This window comes from Antedon mediterranea, chromosome 2 (assembly GCF_964355755.1).
Source record: "Antedon mediterranea chromosome 2, ecAntMedi1.1, whole genome shotgun sequence".
NCBI lineage: Eukaryota > Metazoa > Echinodermata > Crinoidea > Comatulida > Antedonidae > Antedon > Antedon mediterranea.
Genome location: NC_092671.1, coordinates 9,437,225 through 9,457,509, shown reverse-complemented (window position 1 = coordinate 9,457,509; position 20,285 = coordinate 9,437,225). Strand labels below are relative to the sequence as shown.

Sequence of the window (20,285 nt, the reverse complement as noted above, 5' to 3'; positions counted from 1 at the left end):
TTCACACTACTGCAATTAATAAGCAGCTAATTCAGTTACAGATATCAGACTTTCCAAAGGATACAAATGAGTGGTTAGATGGATTGTGTGGGTATAGTAACGTCATACTTAATCTCGCGGGATGTTGTAGAGGATTTTCAAAAAGATAGAGGGAATTAAACTGAACTATTATATCCATATTTTAGAACAGTTTATAAAAAGGTCACATATTCTACAGTTACTACTATGATATAATGTTGAATATGCATTTAAAAATTGAGTCTAATCATATTTTTAATACAAAAGTTTACCATGCTTTTGCAGACCTAATAAAAAATGTATATCTTCATTGAAATTAAGTATTTAATGACATTCTCACACTTTATATGTCAAGCCTGGTTTCCATAAAATCGCTACACGACAGAGCGTAGCGATTTTATGGAAACGCTAGAATTCATCGGGGATCTAGTACGCGAGTGCTAAATATTCTTTGGTACGCGTATACGATTAATCGCCGACAAAATCAAGTTGAACATGGTTGAACTTTTCCGATTTGCGCGTGTAGCGATTTTAATGGAAACGCTGTAGCGATTTTAATGGAAACCAGGCTTCAGTGGCGATAATGCGGTGGTGGTTCCCTGGTTTAGTCACAACCATCAATTGGATTGGTTTGTAGGTTACCAAGCGACTGGTATCGTACATTTTTCTGTGATCATACATTATTGTTTGTAATGTGGTATATGGAGTGTCGTAGTGGGTGCTTTAAAAAACAATTACCTAGTTTATACCTAGAGTATTAAGTTTACTGTACCTACAGTACACATGTAAGTAAAATTCTGAGTCTGAACATGCTCTAAAAATGTGCATAATATACAAAAAGTAGTACAGTTAGTATATATGATGCCCTCAAGCCTGTTTTCCACTATGTGAATTTGAAAATTATGCATACAGTATACTGATTTTTCCATCTGCCAAACTACTTTCTGCCTTCAACAAATTTTACTGTAGTTCCTGAGTTAAAAAAATAATAATCATATACTGTACTGTAATTGGTTTCCTCGTTTTTTACTTTAAAAAAATATAAATATTTGTTCTAGAGTATGACAAGAGATGCTTATTATAATCTCGACACTGTAGAGAATGGCAAGCACTCTTGCATAAGACTATGAACTATATTAATTATGAAGCAGCAAAAGAAAGGAAACCTGACTCATATAATACGAAGTATGTTTCCTATTGCTATAAATAACATATACTGCAATGCAAAGCATGAGAAAAGTTGTGTTTACAGTTTCTCTTCACTATATAATATATAGATACCAATAAAAATTAATTGTTACAATTATACCATAAAAATACACCCAGTTAATGGCATGACATACTGTTGTTGTTTAAGAGATGTAGCTAAAGATCGTAAGCGATGGTATGACCTATATTAAAATGATTTGTTCGGCCTTTCGACCACTGTACTCATCTAATATTATTCTACGGGAAGTTAATATTTATATAATGGCATGGTATCTTCATAAGCAAAAAGTCTTGTTTGTAACAACTAGTTTCCTTTAAAAATGAATAAATTTAAATGATACAGAGATATTTTTATTTCAAAGCAAGTAGTGCAGAACATACAAAGGAATAAATATATAACGGATGTCTAGCATAAATAAAAACATGCTACAAAAACTTTCGGCAATGTTATCAAGGTTGTACAGTGTCACAATACAGCTAGGATTAAGTTATTGGGCTTTCAATAGTGGGAATAAATCCACCTATAGACAGACTTACATGAGTCAACATAAGGCTACTATACACAACAAAAGAATGAATATAAATACAGTAGTATAAACAAAGTTTAGTACATGTTCTAATTTAGTGTTAAGTGTTCTATATTGAAAACTGTGTTCACTCTTTCAGATAAACTTTTTTGAAGATAAGCAAATAAAGTTTGAAATATTGAATCATTATAGGTTGGCTAACTTTTTTCGTAGTTTGACTAACTGATTATATACCTAATAATTGTACAGTATTAAACAAAAAATGGTACAGTCTTATGTTTTGAAAAATGTATTTCACATTAAATGTCAGCAAAAGAAATTGAATCAAAATTCCTTACGTTAAATTCAATTTTTTTAGGCTCATTCAAATTATAATATGATAAATTTAATGTAATTATGTTATTATTATTTTGTAGCAAAACAAAATGGCCGACATGGATGTCATAACAGCCAATGGAGGGATGGACAATGGAGGAAGTTTACAAGAAGATTTGATAAATGGCGATCATCTTGTTGCCAATGGCGATCACAACCAAATAGATATGAATGAGAACTTAAATTTAAAGAATCTTCAAATGGCAGCGGACTCGGGAGAGCCCATCGTCGAATCAGAAATGAAACAAGCAGAAGAGGCAGAAGAGGCAGAAGCCGAAAAAATAGATTCAGAGGGAGATGAATTACCCAGCTTGCATTCCACTATTCCAAAATCGTCATCTTATGAGGACGCCTTTGAAGAGGACGTCGCAGTTGTCACGGACACCTACATTGACGACCCAAATGGTGAGTCAACCTATTAGAATGTGAAGCGTGTCTCGTATCGATTACAAACTCGGCATCCTGCGGTGATGTAGATAAGATGCGTACGACATGTTGAGGTTCAATAATTAGTGACCTCACTCCATAAAATCCCTAGGTCTTACCCTGATAACACAGAATTAGATTACCATCAACACACATAGAAAAATTGTAGAACAAAATTGTGAAATGATAATAATGGAATGTTCCATCCTTCTCATAAATAACAAGATATCAAAATAATTATATATTTAATTATATTTTTATTTCAATTTTAAAATTCAAATTTATGTATTTTACAGAATTAAACATTTTTTTTAAGAAAAAGGAAGCATTTTGTAGAAATTTAATATAACATAAAAAAACATTTTACAAAATACAATGTTACAGATTTATCAATTTCAATTCGTTTTTTTTTTGTGGAAATACTTTATGCTAATTGCAAATAAGATCATTACTGTATATCAAATTAATTAAGAAAGTATTGTATTAATTTTTACAATAAATTTGTACATAAAAAATAGTATAAATTGACATCCTGTACTGATATCCAATCCAAAAATCCACTGTAGCACTAAAGGCTCTATACTGCTTTTTCAAAATGATAATCTTTACTTTCTGTTAAATATTTATTCATATTTTTTAATTGGTACTGTATATAAATGTATGTTATGTGCACTGTTTTATGTTTGAATTGAATGATGTAATTGTTCATATACTCCACACATCACAAATTAACTGAATTGCTCAAATGAATGTTTAATAGCATGTACTATGCAATGTATTGATAAGCAACATACACAGTGTACAGATATTGTACACTGAATGATTTTATAGAATGGCTATTAACCACTGAGTGCAACACTATAGGCTAGATAATGTAACTTTTGGTGGACCTACAGATGAATAATAGGGCACGTAACACTGGTGCAAGGCAGGGATGTATGTATATTATAATAGTCAAAATTGATTATTTACTATATCTAATATATTACTAGTTATGTTATTATAAACTATGCGTTCTACAATACAATGGTTAAGCCATGTCTACACTATCAAACTTTATGTGACAAAAAAATGTGATGTGGACAAGATGATATCATATTACTACCTTATTTGGGCACATCACTACCATATATGGGTACATCACATTTTTTTGACACATAAAGTTTGATAGTGTAGACAAGGCTTTAAAATATGATGATCCCATAGTTGTGTTGAAATCAAAATTTAAAAAAATATTTCTGTAGCCATAAATATAGCATATTTCAGGCAGTTTTCATGTAATATTAAAAATTCACAAAAAAAAAAGCATTACTTTCGAGAAAGTAGTAATGTTTGCTATTAGCCTTCAAATACCGATGCGAATGTTCGTCATTAATCACGTTTCGCTGCTTACTTGTACTTAACATTCATTATGCGTGCAATTCTGTTAATGAATACGAAATTAGACGAATCAACATTAAAAATATCGTTCCAATTACTGCATAAACTTTCAGAAATATGAAATACGTTTTTTAAAGACATTACCAAAAAATTCTTAAAACGCTGTGTATCTACAGTAACACCATAATATTGGAGATTCAGTTTGAAGGTACATGTAAATTAGGTACGGAAAACCACAAATTTATCCATGTTGAAATTACAAATATTTTGCTAAATTACAATTAATGTGCGCCATCATATGGCACACATACAGTAACACAATTCCAATTCAGAAAGTATAAATTGACCTCTGTAAAAAAAAAAGAAATTGAGATTACTATAATTATCTCTATTTCGTGTTTGAGTTAAACTGCTCTACGATAATCAGGCAATTTAATTTAGTCTTTTTTTTTTAAATTTTATATTTGAATATGCATCGTTACCAATAAAAAATATTAATTTATCGGTTATTTATTTTGAATTTGAAAAAATAGTACAACATAAAATTATCATAAACGTGATTATGTTTATATTTGAAGTCACCTGAAAAGATGTCATAGATAAGAGGTCCATATCATTACAACTGCAGAAGAACGAAATTTTACTCTTCCCTAATTAAAGATAATTTACTTACTGCATTCTTTTTAATTACCTGATATCTTATCTTCCGAGGAAAAATCGCAGGGGATGTATTATCAAAATATACTGTACCCAATCCGGGATGTTATTTTTACGGTCAGCTTATATTTTAACAACTCTGCATGATCTTGTTATACATGAGAGCCTAAATTAGAACGCATTAAACTGTTGCCTACTTAAATCTAATGGGAGAAGTAACATAATAAATGCTACTAGGTTTTATGTTGTGTCATATCCAACACATTGAAGAGAAATGTATGTCTACAGTATTGAACCATGGCAGGATAATGCTAGGCTCCATGGTTCAGTTAGAGATGAAACATTAACACATGCAGAAATGGAGTTATAAACCACAGGTCTCCATTTAAAAAAAAGAACTTTAAAAAAAACTAGGGTCTTATATATTTTGATCTCTAAGTAGATCACTCTAAATGAAGTTTAGGTTTATTTGAGTAGTTTACTGTTTAGGGGAGACATCTACAATTACCTTTTTTTAAAGTTTCAATTATAAAAACATTTTTATCTTTCACCAAAAGTTAAAGCAGTGAAACCAAATGAAAAGAGTAAGTATATTAAAGTATAGTTGTAGATTTGCTGTGCTTAAAATGTTTTATAAATGTTACTAAAATTGAATTTCAACTGCTATACTAATCTATGAAACGCTAATTGCCACCTTTGACAGTTATCTATCTTTTTTTCTAATATTTATTCTTGATTCTTATCTCATAATCCAATCTCATTAATGCTTTCTACAAGAACCCAACAAAGGCGACTTAGAAAAATCCGCTAAATCTCTGACATTCAATCTAGAACATTTAACACTACCTATTGTAGAATTTAAATAAAAGTACATAATGTCATCTACTATCATTAGCACTTACTTAAACACTTGAAGAAAAAAACTCTGAATGCATCGAAAAGTTTAGACTAAACTTTTCCACAAATCAACAACAGACCACAAAACCAGACACAATTGAAATAAACAATAATGGATTATCTCCATCCTTCTTATTAGAGGATTAGATTGATCCCTTCTGTATTACTCATGTTAAACTTTTATTGACTTATGAACAATACTAAATAGTAAACTACATTTTTGTGGTATTTTCCTGAATCCATCAATGAATACTATGAAATGCCAAGGATGAGTGCAGAAACATTCATATTTTATTTGTATATTATTCATTTATTTCTTTAATTTGAGATGCATATTCATACTGTAGAACAAATATAAATATAGCAGAGGCCTTCCTTTGGGACACCTTTTCTGTGAATCAATCATGGATGACAATTTACAGTATGTTTTGTACTACAACCAACCCCTATTCATGGGACACTCAATTTCTGAAGGCTCCTCTTAATAGGGATTCTATTGTAACTAAGTGTACAGACAATTGAGACCATACAGTAACTGAAGAATAACAATAAACTAAAATAATCAATTTCACCATAATAAACAATATTAATTAATATTTAGGCATCTGAATCAATAAAATATTCACAATATATTTTAAAATGTCTAAAATTAATAATGAATTTTAACATAGACAATCAACACAAATTATGCTGTTTAAATATATAGAAAGTTCCATAATTATATGCCTTCTAGTCTACTATACATTTGAATAATAACTTAAAAACAATAAACATAATCAGGAACGTGCAGACTGGATGTCAATTCAGCGTGAGCTTAATCTAATTTACACACTACTTGATCAAAACAATTATAGAACATTGAATCCAAGAAAAAACAATCAGTCTTAATTGCAATGCATTAAGTTCTGTAGGAATCGATTCACTGGATAGGCCATTAAATTGTAACTTGCAAATAATTGTAAGGATTATTGGCAAAGAACTTATCTGCAATTATTAACCTTTCTTGGTGAGTGTAGATTGAGGTAGCTCTATGAAGGAAAGGGAGGAGGGTGAAGGACAGAGGGGAAGGAGGGTGCATGGCAGGGGGAAGAAGGGTGTAGGGCAGAGGGGAAGGAGGGTGTAGGGTAAAGGGAAGAAGGGTGTAGGGCAGAGGGGAAGGAGGGTGCATGGCAGGGGAAAGAGGGTGCAGGGCAGGGGGGAAAAGGTGCAGGGCAGAGGAAAGGAGGGTGCAGGGCAAAAGGGAAGGAGGGCATAGGGAAAAAGGAAGGAGGCCACAGGGCAGAGTGAAAGAGGGCAGAGTGAAGAAGGGCATAGGGAAAAAGGAAGAAGGGCATAGGGAAAAAGGAAGGAGGCCACAGGGCAGAGTGAAAGAGGGCAGAGTGAAGGAGGGCATAGGGAAAAAGGAAGAAGGGCATAGGGAAAAAGGAAGGAGGCCACAGGGCAGAGTGAAAGAGGGCAGAGTGAAGGAGGGCATAGGGAAAAAGGAAGAAGGGCATAGGGAAAAAGGAAGAAGGGCATAGGGAAAAAGGAAGAAGGGCATAGGGAAAAAGGAAGGAGGCCACAGGGCAGAGTGAAAGAGGGCAGAGTGAAGGAGGGCATAGGGAAAAAGGAAGAAGGGCATAGGGAAAAAGGAAGGAGGCCACAGGGCAGAGTGAAAGAGGGCAGAGTGAAGGAGGGCATAGTGAAAAAGGAAGGAGGCCACAGGGCAGAGTGAAAGAGGGCAGAGTGAAGGAGGGCATAGTGAAAAAGGAAGGAGGCCACAGGGCAGAGTGAAAGTGAAGAAGAGTGAAGAAGGGCATGGAGACGTACTGTAATACGTAACCATGTGTCTGTACAATCAATTTCCAGAGAATGAAGCATAACCAAATAATTAATATAATTAAATCTGGACACAGGTCTAGGAAAAAAATAGTGCCTAAATTTCAACTGGAATGCTCTAAATATCCATTTTTTTAAAGTAGATTTTGTAATCTATTGATACAGTACGTGTAAAAGAAGATTTTTGTTATCAAGTACAAACCATTAGTGTCGTGACATTAACAAGCTCTGTGACATTTCATAATGTCATGACAAATATGATATATGACAACCATGTGCTTCATAATTGCTAGTATAATTCATAAGTCATAGGCTACTGTTATTACCATGTAGAACAAAACAATAACAACTATTATACGCTAACTATAGAACCCCTATTAAGGGGAGGACAACTTTGAGACACAACAAAGTTCTCGATTAATCCTATGCCTACTAACTCCCCAGTATAAAATAGTTGTTTTAAATAGTATATTGTAATTAAAAATGATTTTTTAATGTTTTACATTTATCCTTCATTTTGCTTGGTGTTTTATACATTACAATTTCATTAACGCTTGCAATATATCATTATAATGCACTTGTTTGATACTAAACTTTTCTACTAATGTGTGCATATTCCGAGGCTGAGGAAGGTATAAAAAGTTTACTAATATTGCTCATAAAAATGTAGTTAGTTACCATAACAAAATCCTAGAAAATTAGTATTACTTATAGTGTAGAGAATGCAATTTGAACATGATTTCCATTTGTTTATTGAAGCAAGCATATTGTAGAAAGTATTGGACATAAAATACCCAACAAGCTGTAGCACTCCTATGGCAAAATGTTCCAAGTAGCCCACTGGTGCTGCACGGTTTTACTTTTGCTAAAATTGTAAAAAGCTATGAGAATATAATATGCCTTTTATCTACAATAAACAAATGAAAAAACATGCAAAACAAGTTGCATAATATTAGAATAGTAAATTAGAATAGTATTAGAAGATATAGTTGGCATGAATTTAATATTTTATAGACACCATTTGAACGATGAAATTTAGATGGTTGAAATTAATCGCCACCTGCATGATCACTTGATCTGCATAATCATGTATCATGATCACATTGTTGTGCAGGATCAATTCCTTCGCATTACTCGTTGTTTGCATGATCACATCGCTGGCATGATCACGTCGTCAGTTGTTCCTTATTAATCCTGGTTTTTATTGTTTTGTTTAGAACCTGGAATGTTGTTTTGTATCACAGGTAAATACTGTAGATGTTTATATGCATGTATCCCAACTAAAAAATCTACTACTGTACTAAACAATTTGACCTTTAACCTCTGTCTGATCTTTCTTCGACTCTATCTTTAAAGCAATCAGTTCCTTCATCTTCATATCTGCAATTCTTTATCTTTCTTCAAAACTTCTTATATATTATATCTTCAGTAGAAATGAAGTAAAAACTTAATATAGATTTGAAGAAATCGCAAGTCAGAATTATATTTTACTTAAAAATATTATTATTGATTTACAATGATTTAAAAACAAATTATATCTTTTCTGAAAGTTTGTACAAAAATAATATAAAAAAAATTGCATTATGTTACGGTAGAGAATATTTAAATCATGCCATTTTTTAGTTGATAAATATTTAAATGTATGTCATTATTTTTCATTACACAATCAGATATAGCATTGAAGGTTACACATTAACTTTGTATATGTTACGAGAAAGAGAGGAAATTTGTTAATTAGATACGAATCAGGCATTCAAGTGAGATTAAAATGGTGCCAGTGATTCAATGAATTAATGCAGGAAATAAAGTACAAATAGACTAGAATGATGAGGTTGAAATCGGCGTCAATTCGGAGGTTTTTCACCACCTAATATATAACCTGGGGCAACATCTTACAAAGTACTGATAGTTGACAACAAATTCAGTGATCAATACATAAAGATATAAATAATTCTAGAAATTTGTATTCTTTTTAATTGTTGAAAAAATGCCAGTGCTATATTTATTTCCAAATAGTGATAATTATTTATTTTCATAGCGAAAAGAAGTGTTTTTTTTTCTCATTCACTAAAGAATAAGTTCTTGCTTATGAATAATCATTTTCTATTTCAATACTAATTACTACAACATTATTATTGTGACAACTAGGGTGTAGGCATTGTTTATGTAAACCATAGAGAAAGAATAAGAATATTCTTGTCCATGTTCAAACATATTTACAAACACAAGGAGGGATAATGTTGTATTCTATTCTACATTTCTTTCTGCAACTTATTAAAATGTTCATAAGTTGTAATGTACATTTACACTGCCAGTCATTCACAGTTGGCAAAATAAACAAATGAATGACTTTGTTTAAACATGGAATATTGTATGGTACTCTTACATAAACAGTCAATAAATGCTAGGGAATATAAAACACAAAACATACCGCACTTGGTGTAGGATTTAATCTTACTTTAAATACCAAGATGTATCTTAATTTTCTACATTACGAATAATTGATTGAATAGATAAATAAAGGGACTTGAGGATCCCAATAGGAACATTCCCTGAATGAAGGGTTGGTCATAAAACATACATTACTCCTTGTATGTTTCTTACTGTACTAGGAGTGTCCCAATGGAAGCCATTTTTTTTATCAGAATTTATAGAATTATTTATATTTACTGTAGTTCAATATCATCTTTAAAACTATAGGACTATTTTTGGGAATGTAATTTAACCATAGAGATATTATAATACCTCTATGATTTGATTTAACTATAAGTACCATCACTTTATCTAAGAGCTAACTATGTTTTGTATTCAGGCCGCCGAAAATTGGTTTCTTGGGGCTTTAATTATGTGATCTTTAATTAAGTAATTTGTTTCATTTATATTTGCTAATAAACATACTAATTCAAATAATCATGTATTCTATTTATATTAATGAACGGATACAGTTTGTAAGTGAATACCCTACACGCATTAATCCCAATTTGCAAATCAAGCGAATTTAAATGTGCCTTACATGCCTGGAATGGTAATAAATCCTGCAGGGACATAAGAGCCTAAAGTGGTGTTGAAAACACATCAACTTCACAACTCCAACCCATTCAAAAGTGTGCATCGGATGCAATTACTAGTATAAAGCCAAACATCTATATCTGCCGCTAATCAATTATGTAGTAATCGCCATATAGAAAGGTTGTGTTGAATAAAGCTGCGATAACTGGATATATACATCTAGGTTTTTGATCATTTGGACTACTTCTCCAGTTGAATTTAAAGACTTAAAGTAATCCATTTGAAAGATTAATCTTTGGTTGAATTTGAAAATCGGTAAGTAAATATCTGTTTTCTATTTTATTTGTAACAGCCCATGTTCCTGAGGAGGAAGGTGATAACGTTGCAGAAACTACGTCAGAACCAGAACAAGAATCTGAAGCAATTCACAATGCTTTAGACGAAGCACCAGTGCAAGATACACCAGTGCAAGAAACACCAGAGCCAGCGACACCAGAGCCAGCGACACCAGAGCCAGCGACACCAGAGCCTGAAGAACAACAACCAGAAACACCATCAGAAATACAAGAAGAAGTAAAGGAACCAGAACCAGAACTTAACCAAGTGGAAGCACAATCTGAAGAACCAGAACAGAAAGATTCAGCAGCGACTTCTGCAAAACCAAAACTATCAGTTGACATTGCAAAGAGGCAGTTGTCTTCTGGAAGTAGTGGCACAAAGTCACCAACGCCACAAAGTCCAAGAAGCGGTATTCCAAGGTTATCTACAAGGCCAAAGTCTGCTGGCACTAATCAAGAACCACCATCAAGTCCTAAGGTAATGTTCATACTTTTCAGTTACCTCTTTGCTTATTATAAAAATTATAAATTTCATACAAAATAATGTGATCTATTCTGTTTTTTTTTTGTCAAAATGAAAATTATGTTTATATTTTAAACAGGAGGCATCTACCAAAGTTAGTTCACCAAGATCAAGCCCTAAAGTAAGATTTCTATTTATATATATATTTAAATATCTCATTATGATTTTTGTATTCTTCTCATCGCGTAATGAGCAATTTTGCTTTATCCACTAAATATTGAAATAAACATATTTCAAATGTTTTATAATCTAATGAAACACGAAATGTGCGCCTGCCCAATTGCCTAAATACTTTGTGATAGAAAATACAATTACGCATGAACCAATGAAAATAGAACGCATCGTAAAAACATATTGTGATCTTGTGCTGTGTTGTCAACTATCAACATTTTACGAGAAGGATTTAAGATAAACAACTGTTTTTCGAATCACATATCTACTGAACTATAGCATAATACGAACAGGAAAACTAGACATTTGGATAAATTTCTGTTTTATTTAGTAATATGTGATTCTGTTTCCTTCCTTCTACAGAAAATGCCTTCACCAAGAGTTAAGTCTCCAGTAAAAACGCCACGTAAACTTGGTAAGTATTATACTAATTTAATGCGACTTGTATTTTACAGTTTCGTTTTTTTAATGTCTTCAAATATTAATTTATTTTTATACTCATTTGTTGAAAATGATTCTATGGTAGAACAAAACCATATAACATTTTTCATGAAAATAATTTAATTTTCTAGTAGACCTCATAATTTTCTATAAAAAAAAATGACCATATCTAACTTGACCTTAAGGCTTAATGAATTGTTAAATTGCATACTTTTTAGATTCTCCACGACGAGATCCACCTTCTAAGACAAAAGTTGGCGACTGCCCGAAACCAAACGTAAAGGAAGTGAAGTCAAAGGTCGGGTCAGTTGCAAACATCAAATATGTTCCGGGAGGAGGACAGGTAAGACAACTGCAACATTAATCATTTTAATGTGCTAAATATAAATACTTATATTATTATAATCGTGATGGTGTGATATCTTAATCATTATGGTTATGATTTAATTTTGATGATGATTTTTATATTTAATACAGTAATAATAATAGTTCATTCTTATATAGCGCATGTAAGCAAGCTCTCAATGCGCTGAACATTATTACCCCAGTCATTTTTTGGACCAAACACGTATGGAAACATACTCCCATAATGCAGCTAGTAATTAGCACAAAGTTGTGTTTTGATCTAACTGGGTACCCATTTATACACCTGGGTGGAGGAGGCAAACGCAAGTAAAGTATCTTGCCTAAGGATACAAGCAATGCAGCGAGAGTTGGATTCGAACCTCGATTTCCCCCGATCAGTAGTAGAACGTCCAACACACTGCGCCACACTCCCTCACATAATAATATGGACGTAAAAAAAACACAAATATATGCCACATGTTTTCAGAAGCCCGTTAAAATCTGTTTCACATGTAAAAAATGTTGAGGCTGCCATTCTAATAGCTATGGTGGCTATTTATTAAAATTTTCGCCAAATTGACCTCAAAATTTTGGTAAATTAGTTCTATAAAAAAAATCTGTATTTATAAAAATATGTTTTTACTACTAAGTATCATTTCCATTCTTGATGCAATGCAAAATTTGATAAAATAAATCAAAAACTATATATTTTATTCATTTTGGAATATGACTGCTTATTCTTAACAAAACAAATACCGGTACTCTTTAAGAATATGAAAGGGGATCAGCTCAAAAGTTTAAGAAATAAATTACGATATAAAGGTTGCGAAAACCTACCTAAGCGCTAATTATTCATAATGATTAATTGGTGAAGTTGTCAATGATAATCATTCTTTGCGATGAAAATTGAATTATGTTTAAATAAATTAGTTTTTGTTTATGTGCTCATAATACCTATTCTTTTTACAGGTGAAGATAAGAGATGAGAAAAAAGACTATAGCCAAGTTCAATCAAAGTGTGGATCCAAAGCAAACATAAAGCATAAACCAGGTAAACAAATAGAAATAAAACCACCACAAAATTAAAATATATTTGTAAATTACTTTGTACAAAAACAAGCATTGGAGAACTTTTGATATACGCTTATTATTACTTATTTATTATTTTATCATTATTTCATAAATTATGAATTATTATTATCAGAAAAATACCAAAAACAACAAACACCAATGGGTGACAGGAAATACTAATTAATTGGTTAATAAACATCAAATCAAACATTAACCAATTAATTAGTATTTCCTGTTACCCATTGGTGTTTGTTGTTTTTGTATAATTCAATCACTTGATCTTAAACATGGTTCCATGATGGTTCCGAAACGTCGATCTTCTTGTTTTTTTGTCATTAAATTTTATTGTAAAGTTATATAGTAAGCGTCTATTTAGAAAAATACATTTTAATAATATGAATATTATCAATTTTCCAACTTTTTTTCAAGTTTTTCAGCTTCCAAAAAAAAAAAGATCCCAGTACGGTATTGCTATTGGAAATTGATAAGTCAGTCTTGTTTCATTAGTTTGACTAAGACTTTTGATATTACAGTATTATTATATATTTTAGGTGGTGGGAATGTAAAGGTTGAAAGCAAGTCATTAGATTTCAGTGGAACTCAATCAAAGTGTGGATCCCTGGCCAATGCTAAGCACAAACCAAGCGGAGGCAATGTGCAGGTAAAGTCAATAATAATTGTCAATTCTTCAACTAAACAATGTTATTAAGTACTCAAAACACATTTTGTAAGTATAAGGTTAAATTGGGAAATTTCAAATTTATTTATTCGAATTTACAGTTAATTCTCGATTGATTGATCTAAATAAATTCTAATAGTAATTAATAGAAGGAATAATATATTAATAAACGTCATACTAGTTTGTTTTTTTTCACCCTAAAATTCTACTTTAACACATTGATATTTGGATTAACAAAATACTAATGATTGATATTGGCCTATTGTTAAGCCATGTGTATGGGTTGAAGTTTGACCTAGACGCATTTGAAAAAGAAGAATATTAAAAGAATTTTAACATGATTATCTTGCTTGACTTATACTATTTAGCAATGAAAACAGTACTACAGCAAAACTAAAGGAGTACAGTAGTTGAATTTAGATTCAAATAGTTTTGTTTTTTTTTGTTTTATTTACTAATTTTTGATAGATATTTAATGCTAAACTTGACTTCTCAAAGGAGGCTAAAAGTAAAACAGGTTCTCTGGCTAACAGCAAACATGTTCCAGGAGGGGGAAATGTTAAGGTATAACTTTTGTGTAATATAGCAATGCAGGGTATTTGGTTTGAGTTTACCTTTATTCATCAACTTCACTATACAGGAGTCATCCTCTCGGCATGACTTTAAGGACCTTTTTGATTGTATAACTTTGGTACCAAAGAATACTTTGGCTTGATTTGGTCACGGACACAACCTTGCCACCAAAATGGTACTCTTTCTGAGGCCTACATTGAAAGTATTGTACAGTACAATATATTAAAACTTAGTTCTATAGAGTGTATTCTTTGGTGCCACATTGGTCGAATAATTGGTCCCTAATAATTCAAAAGTAGAGGGAGATGTTTGACCCTCACTACTATCCTGACAAACCATATAAACTGGTTACTACAACTCAAAATATTTTTCTATTTCTATTTTTTGTAGTGAAGTTTATGAATTTGAAATCTGTGTTTTAATTAATTCTTTAATATATACTCTGTATTTTAACTATATGTTTTAATGAATGCCATTTCAGTATACCTTTCTCATATAAAAGCAATATAATTGCCTGCATTTTTTGGTACTATTTTTTCATGTTTCAATCTAATTTTCAATTCTTTTAACACGTAATGCATAATTAACTAAAAGTACAGGCTTGATTAGTTTACACTGGTGCATGACATTGCATTATAAAAAGTGCATTTTACTATTTGATTTAAAGTGATATTTAAGTTACTTTCTACTGAAGTAGTATAAAGAATATTTCTGATATAAAAAACACCAAATTTGTAACTTTTAATCTTAAACCCATTTTTTTGGATTATTTTCATATTTGCAAAAATTGACATGCTTTAATATCATTAAATATGCGGCTTTAGAATGTTATGTAAAATCCATATGAATTCAAATACAATGCTTTGACTGTTTTACTGTAATTTAGCTTTTTAATAGTAATTTTATAGTTACTTTAGTATGAAAGCTTGTTTTACTAAAAAGAGACCACATTTTAACTAATAAATATATCATTAATATACGATTTTAATATCAAATTTATTTTAGAATATAAATATTTTTACGCGTAAATTTTTTCACCTTTAATTTCTTATTTCCTTTAAATGTCAGGAGTACTTATCAGCTATATACTTACTTGAACATATCATTATTATAATTTGTGTTGCGGTGCGTATAATTTGCATGGAAAAAAAATTCTTAAAAGGTATAACCCAGAAATTAACGACTTCCATACAAATTTTAATAAACTAAGATTGATAACAATAACTTAGATAATAAATTAATAAATAGACTGAAAAAAGGATATTCTAAAAATTGTTTTCTACAAATACATACATTACTGTTGCTGCGGTTTAGGTTTAATTAAGAAAGAAATTTTGTTTAAATTGTATTTTTTAATTTGTTTACATTAAATGTGTATTTGAATGCTAATATTGTTTCAAGACATGATCAAAACAATTTATTTATGTTTTACATTATTTTTGGTTTTTATTTCTCGTATGATTGATGCTATAAATAGATTTATATCCATTTTTTATGTTTTTATATTTGTAAGCTTCGTGATAAAGTAGCTATTGATATTTCTGTGAAAGCTTGTCACAATGCACATTGAATTTTGTTGCTGTTGTGCTTTCATTTATTTAAAGCATTAGTCATCACATTTGACCCTATCCCTACAATAATTTGCATAATGTTATTAAGATACAGATGATATAAAATTGAAAATTCATTTTATCAGTAATAATATGACATTGTTTAGGCAGCAGAGCAAGGTTCTGAACTAGGTTCTCAAGAGGGCCCCAGAAAGCCCTTGACACGAAGTTGAGGGGCACCATTATTACGGGGGAAAATGGGTTGTAACATACATTAAAGGATGTTTAAGCTAAAAATCGTGTTTGAAATAAATTTAAATTAAAAATAATATATAATATAATTTGTGACACCGATCTAAATGGCAAAAATAAAATTTGCATATTGCAGCAGCATTTCTACTTTTAACAACAATGTTTACAAACTGATGTTTACAGCCGTATTATTTGAGATACATTTACAGTATATCTAGGAGGATAGATAGGATATAGCTCAGAGAACTTTTTATATAATATTTGTATACATAATTGGTAATAGCTATATAGCTTTTAGAAAACAGGTGCATTTCAGATTGAGTTCACAAAACCTATCAGATACGCAAATTGCATTCTGATGTATCGCAATAAAACGCATTTGGCAAAAAATCATACCATACTGTAGAATAATATGAGAACAATTTTTGTAAGGTATTTGATCTACTTTTTTTTTCAAATTTATATTTTGTTTTTAATTTACTATTTTTAGAATTTTTAAAACTATTTTCACCAATTTTATCTGAATAGATTATGAACAATAAAGTAGAATTTGCGAAGAATGCGAAAAGTAAAGTTGGTTCAAAGAACAACATACGACATACCCCTGGCGGCGGTAAAATCAAGGTATAGGTCCCGCACGCTCCCAATTGCACTTGCTTAACAGGAATGGTGGAGGCATGGAATCAGGAATTTTGCGAGCATAGAATATATTCAATGTGCTTGGTTAACTCTTAGACACTAATAATACATAATTCAACTGGTATTGATTTTAAGCTCTGAACAAATTACATGAAGGGTCAGACTTTTTATAAAGTTTTGAAGAAAACATAATGGAGGGGTTAGTTTAAAAGTAAAAAGTTTAAAAGGTACATTCAGAAAAATCAGACATTTTATTACAAAATTTTGAAATGTATCCCTTAATTTTGGCATTTTTCAAGTGCTTCCTTTTCTCCAAAAGAAATCAGGATATTGATATTAAAATTATAAAAATAGACACATAAGATGCAATGCATGTGTTATAATAAATTCATGGGCATCACATGTGTATAATCTATTAATGGATGAAATGCAAATTGAAATTTAGACGGCAAGTATTGTACGGCAAGTGTATCAACCCTATTTGAAAATCAATGCTTAACTAAGCCTATAATAGGATTGTATAACGTAATAGACAGTGCATATTCTGTAAGGTACCCATGTCTGTAGGTAATTTAATCCGACACATACACCGAAAGATAGATAGGTTGATAAATATGGAAGGATTTATTTGTAGATTAATAGCACACATAGGTTGATATTTAATGGATATATTTTAATAACAAGGGGAAAAAATCGAAAGATGAAAAGAAAAAAGACAGATACAATTAATGAAAGGATTTATTTGTAGATTATAGTACATATAGTATATAGGTTGTTATTTAATGGATATGTAATTACAATAAAAAAATGATAGAAAGATGAAAGGAGCGATGAAAAGATAGATAAAAAATGATTTATGATATACTGTATACAGTATAATGGAAAAAAAAGGTAGAAAGATGACATGAGAAATGAAAAGAGTATAGATAAAAATTGAAGGATTTACAGTAGTTTATAGATTAGATTATGTGATAAATATTAATCATAATGTTAAATGGGTAAATGGAGAATAAGTTATATCTGGGTGTTGGATAGATAATTCATAATACACATGCTTATGATTACTAACATTTTACGCATTCTCAAATAAAAAAAAATCTAAGCTAAAAGCTGTTTTCGTTCAATATCCTATATAATGCATTCATATTATTCTAAATTTGTAGAAGCAAGTAATTTACATTAATCATTGGACTTCTTATTCAAATTGCTACCAGGTTTGAGGTCACACAGTGTAGAATATGAACAAAACCATTTTTCGCAAACGGAAATATATTTGAACACTATAATGAATAATTATATGTTTATGGCATAGAACAATTAACTTCTGACAAGGAATAGCGATAATGTCTTCTGACCTCTAGGCAGAACAATTAACTTCTGAGTTATGGAATAGCATTGTAACTTTTGACTTGGGAAGGATCAATTAACTTTGGACTTTGACGGCAGCACAATGATAATGATCTTTTACAGGGAATAGCACTATTAACTTTCAGACTATGGAGTTTAGTGTAGCATTCTATCTTTAGGTTCGGGCATTATAGTATCATCATCGATGCATTGCCACAAAATACTGCTCAATTAGTAATTGCAATTTTGATTTGATATGGCTAGTATGCATTTTGTACAAGTATATGTGGTGCATACTAACATTATGCTTTTATTTTATTGCAATATTAATGAAAACATTTAAAAATATAAGTTTCTAATTTAAATGATAGGCCTACATTTTCATTACTCTCACTCCACAACTAACTTGAGGTCACTTATTGCAGCTGACCTCAGGTCATCTATTGCAGCTGACCTCAGGTCAGTTATTGCAGCTGACCTCAGGTCAGTTATTGCAGCTGATTTCATGTCAGTTATTGCAGCTGACCTCAGGTCACTTAATGCAGCTGACCTCAGGTCAGTTATTTATAAAAGCATGGATGCATGTAGCATGTTATTAATTGTTGTTCTTTTTTTTTCAACTGTTTTTATTTTGGCATCATGGATTTAGATTGCAAACATTAAACTAGACTTTTCAGGAAAGGCCCAGAGTAAACTTGATTCCTTGACCAATAGATCGTACACTCCTAGGGGTGGCAATGTCCAGGTATTGCATGCTTAGTTTTATTTTTCATTAAATTTAATTATCTGCTTTTATCAACAGCGTCTTCAATCCAGAGAAATGAACTGTTGATATTATCTCTACCCTTTCATTTTACATACATTATGGTAGTAATCAATAACAAGAAACTAGAATGTTAATTTTTATAAATAATTTAAGTAAAGATCTTAAAGAGAAATCTGAAGAAAAAATAAAACACTGTATAAACAAAACTCTTCAATTCTAAAGTTACAGCAAACTGAATACAGATATTTCAGTTATAAACAAAAATTAATTATATAGGATAGTGGGTAGCTTTTGATTACGGTCCTACAACAATACTCAAGACTTCAGTATTTTAAAACAGCACAAAGCTACACAGTGTTTATGATTGAACAATTCACAATTGATTTTCAGTAAAGATGAAGATAGCAAAAATAAGCACGGATTTCGCATTGCCAAGGCTTTATTCATCATTTCATATTGTATTTATATTATTATATTTTCCACAGGTTTTGAATCAAAAAGTGGACTTTAAAGAAAAGGCCCAAAGTAAGATAGGGTCACTACACAATGCCAAGCACACACCTGGAGGTGGACAGGTCAAAGTAAATAATAACAACATTTATATGTTATACCCACAGCAACAAATTACAACATCAGTGTCAGCAATACCAAAATAGATAAGTATGCGCATCCACATGGCCAACAATTTTGATGTTTTTGTAAAATAAATTCATAATTTTTTCTGATGAAAAGGATCTCATTAAATTCTAGATTGAGAACCGTAAATTGGACTTTAGTAAGACGACCTCAAAGGTAGGATCAAAGGATAATCTGAAACACAAACCAGGAGGAGGTGACATCCAGATTGTTGACGAGCAGGTCACATTTAAACAGAAAGCAGCGCCTAAGGTTGGGTCAAAGGTCAATTTGAAGTACCAACCAGGAGGAGGAGATATTCAGATCACTAATGAACAACTTAAATTTAAGCAAAATGCTGCTCCAAAAGTCAGCTCAAAGGTTAATATAAAACACAAGCCTGGTGGGGGAGATATCCAGATTCTTAATGAACAGTTGACCTTTAAAGAAACGGCAGCGCCAAAGGTCGGGTCGAAGATCAACCTTAAGCATCAGCCTGGAGGTGGCAATATACAGGTGGGAAATTATTTATTGAGTTGTACAATAATTAAATTTTATTAAAATTTTTATCTTATTTATTATTTTTCCCTCGATAAATTGAAATCGGTTGAAAATTTGAGGCTACAACTCAACAAAGAGCACTTGTTTGACAACCCTTA

The 20,285-nt window shown here is 31.2% G+C and overlaps 2 protein-coding genes across 12 annotated transcripts in view; one reads left to right on the top strand and one right to left on the bottom strand.

Annotated features, from left to right (window-relative positions):
- LOC140040310 (zinc phosphodiesterase ELAC protein 1-like) overlaps positions 1 to 20,285 on the bottom strand; it is a 39,604-nt gene that overhangs the window by 11,537 nt on the left and 7,782 nt on the right. The gene's annotated exons all lie outside the window — the stretch shown is intronic.
- LOC140040309 (uncharacterized) overlaps positions 1 to 20,285 on the top strand; it is a 41,035-nt gene that overhangs the window by 17,322 nt on the left and 3,428 nt on the right. For 4 of the 11 annotated variants that reach the window (XM_072086139.1, XM_072086143.1, XM_072086135.1 and 1 more), the window contains exons 2-14: positions 2,171 to 2,534; positions 5,150 to 5,176; positions 8,525 to 8,551; positions 10,669 to 11,132; positions 11,257 to 11,298; positions 11,712 to 11,763; positions 12,008 to 12,132; positions 13,104 to 13,185; positions 13,757 to 13,866; positions 16,788 to 16,883; positions 18,895 to 18,990; positions 19,497 to 19,592; positions 19,762 to 20,142. In XM_072086139.1, coding sequence (XP_071942240.1) covers positions 2,180 to 2,534; positions 5,150 to 5,176; positions 8,525 to 8,551; positions 10,669 to 11,132; positions 11,257 to 11,298; positions 11,712 to 11,763; positions 12,008 to 12,132; positions 13,104 to 13,185; positions 13,757 to 13,866; positions 16,788 to 16,883; positions 18,895 to 18,990; positions 19,497 to 19,592; positions 19,762 to 20,142 — 1,953 coding nt within the window. In that variant the 5' untranslated portion in view covers positions 2,171 to 2,179. Of the gene's footprint in view, positions 1 to 1,859; positions 1,947 to 2,170; positions 2,535 to 5,149; positions 5,177 to 8,524; positions 8,552 to 10,668; positions 11,133 to 11,256; positions 11,299 to 11,711; positions 11,764 to 12,007; positions 12,133 to 13,103; positions 13,186 to 13,756; positions 13,867 to 16,787; positions 16,884 to 18,894; positions 18,991 to 19,496; positions 19,593 to 19,761; positions 20,143 to 20,285 lie in introns of those variants that run through there. The other 7 variants (XM_072086142.1, XM_072086136.1, XM_072086137.1 and 4 more) reach the window with 7 other exon arrangements.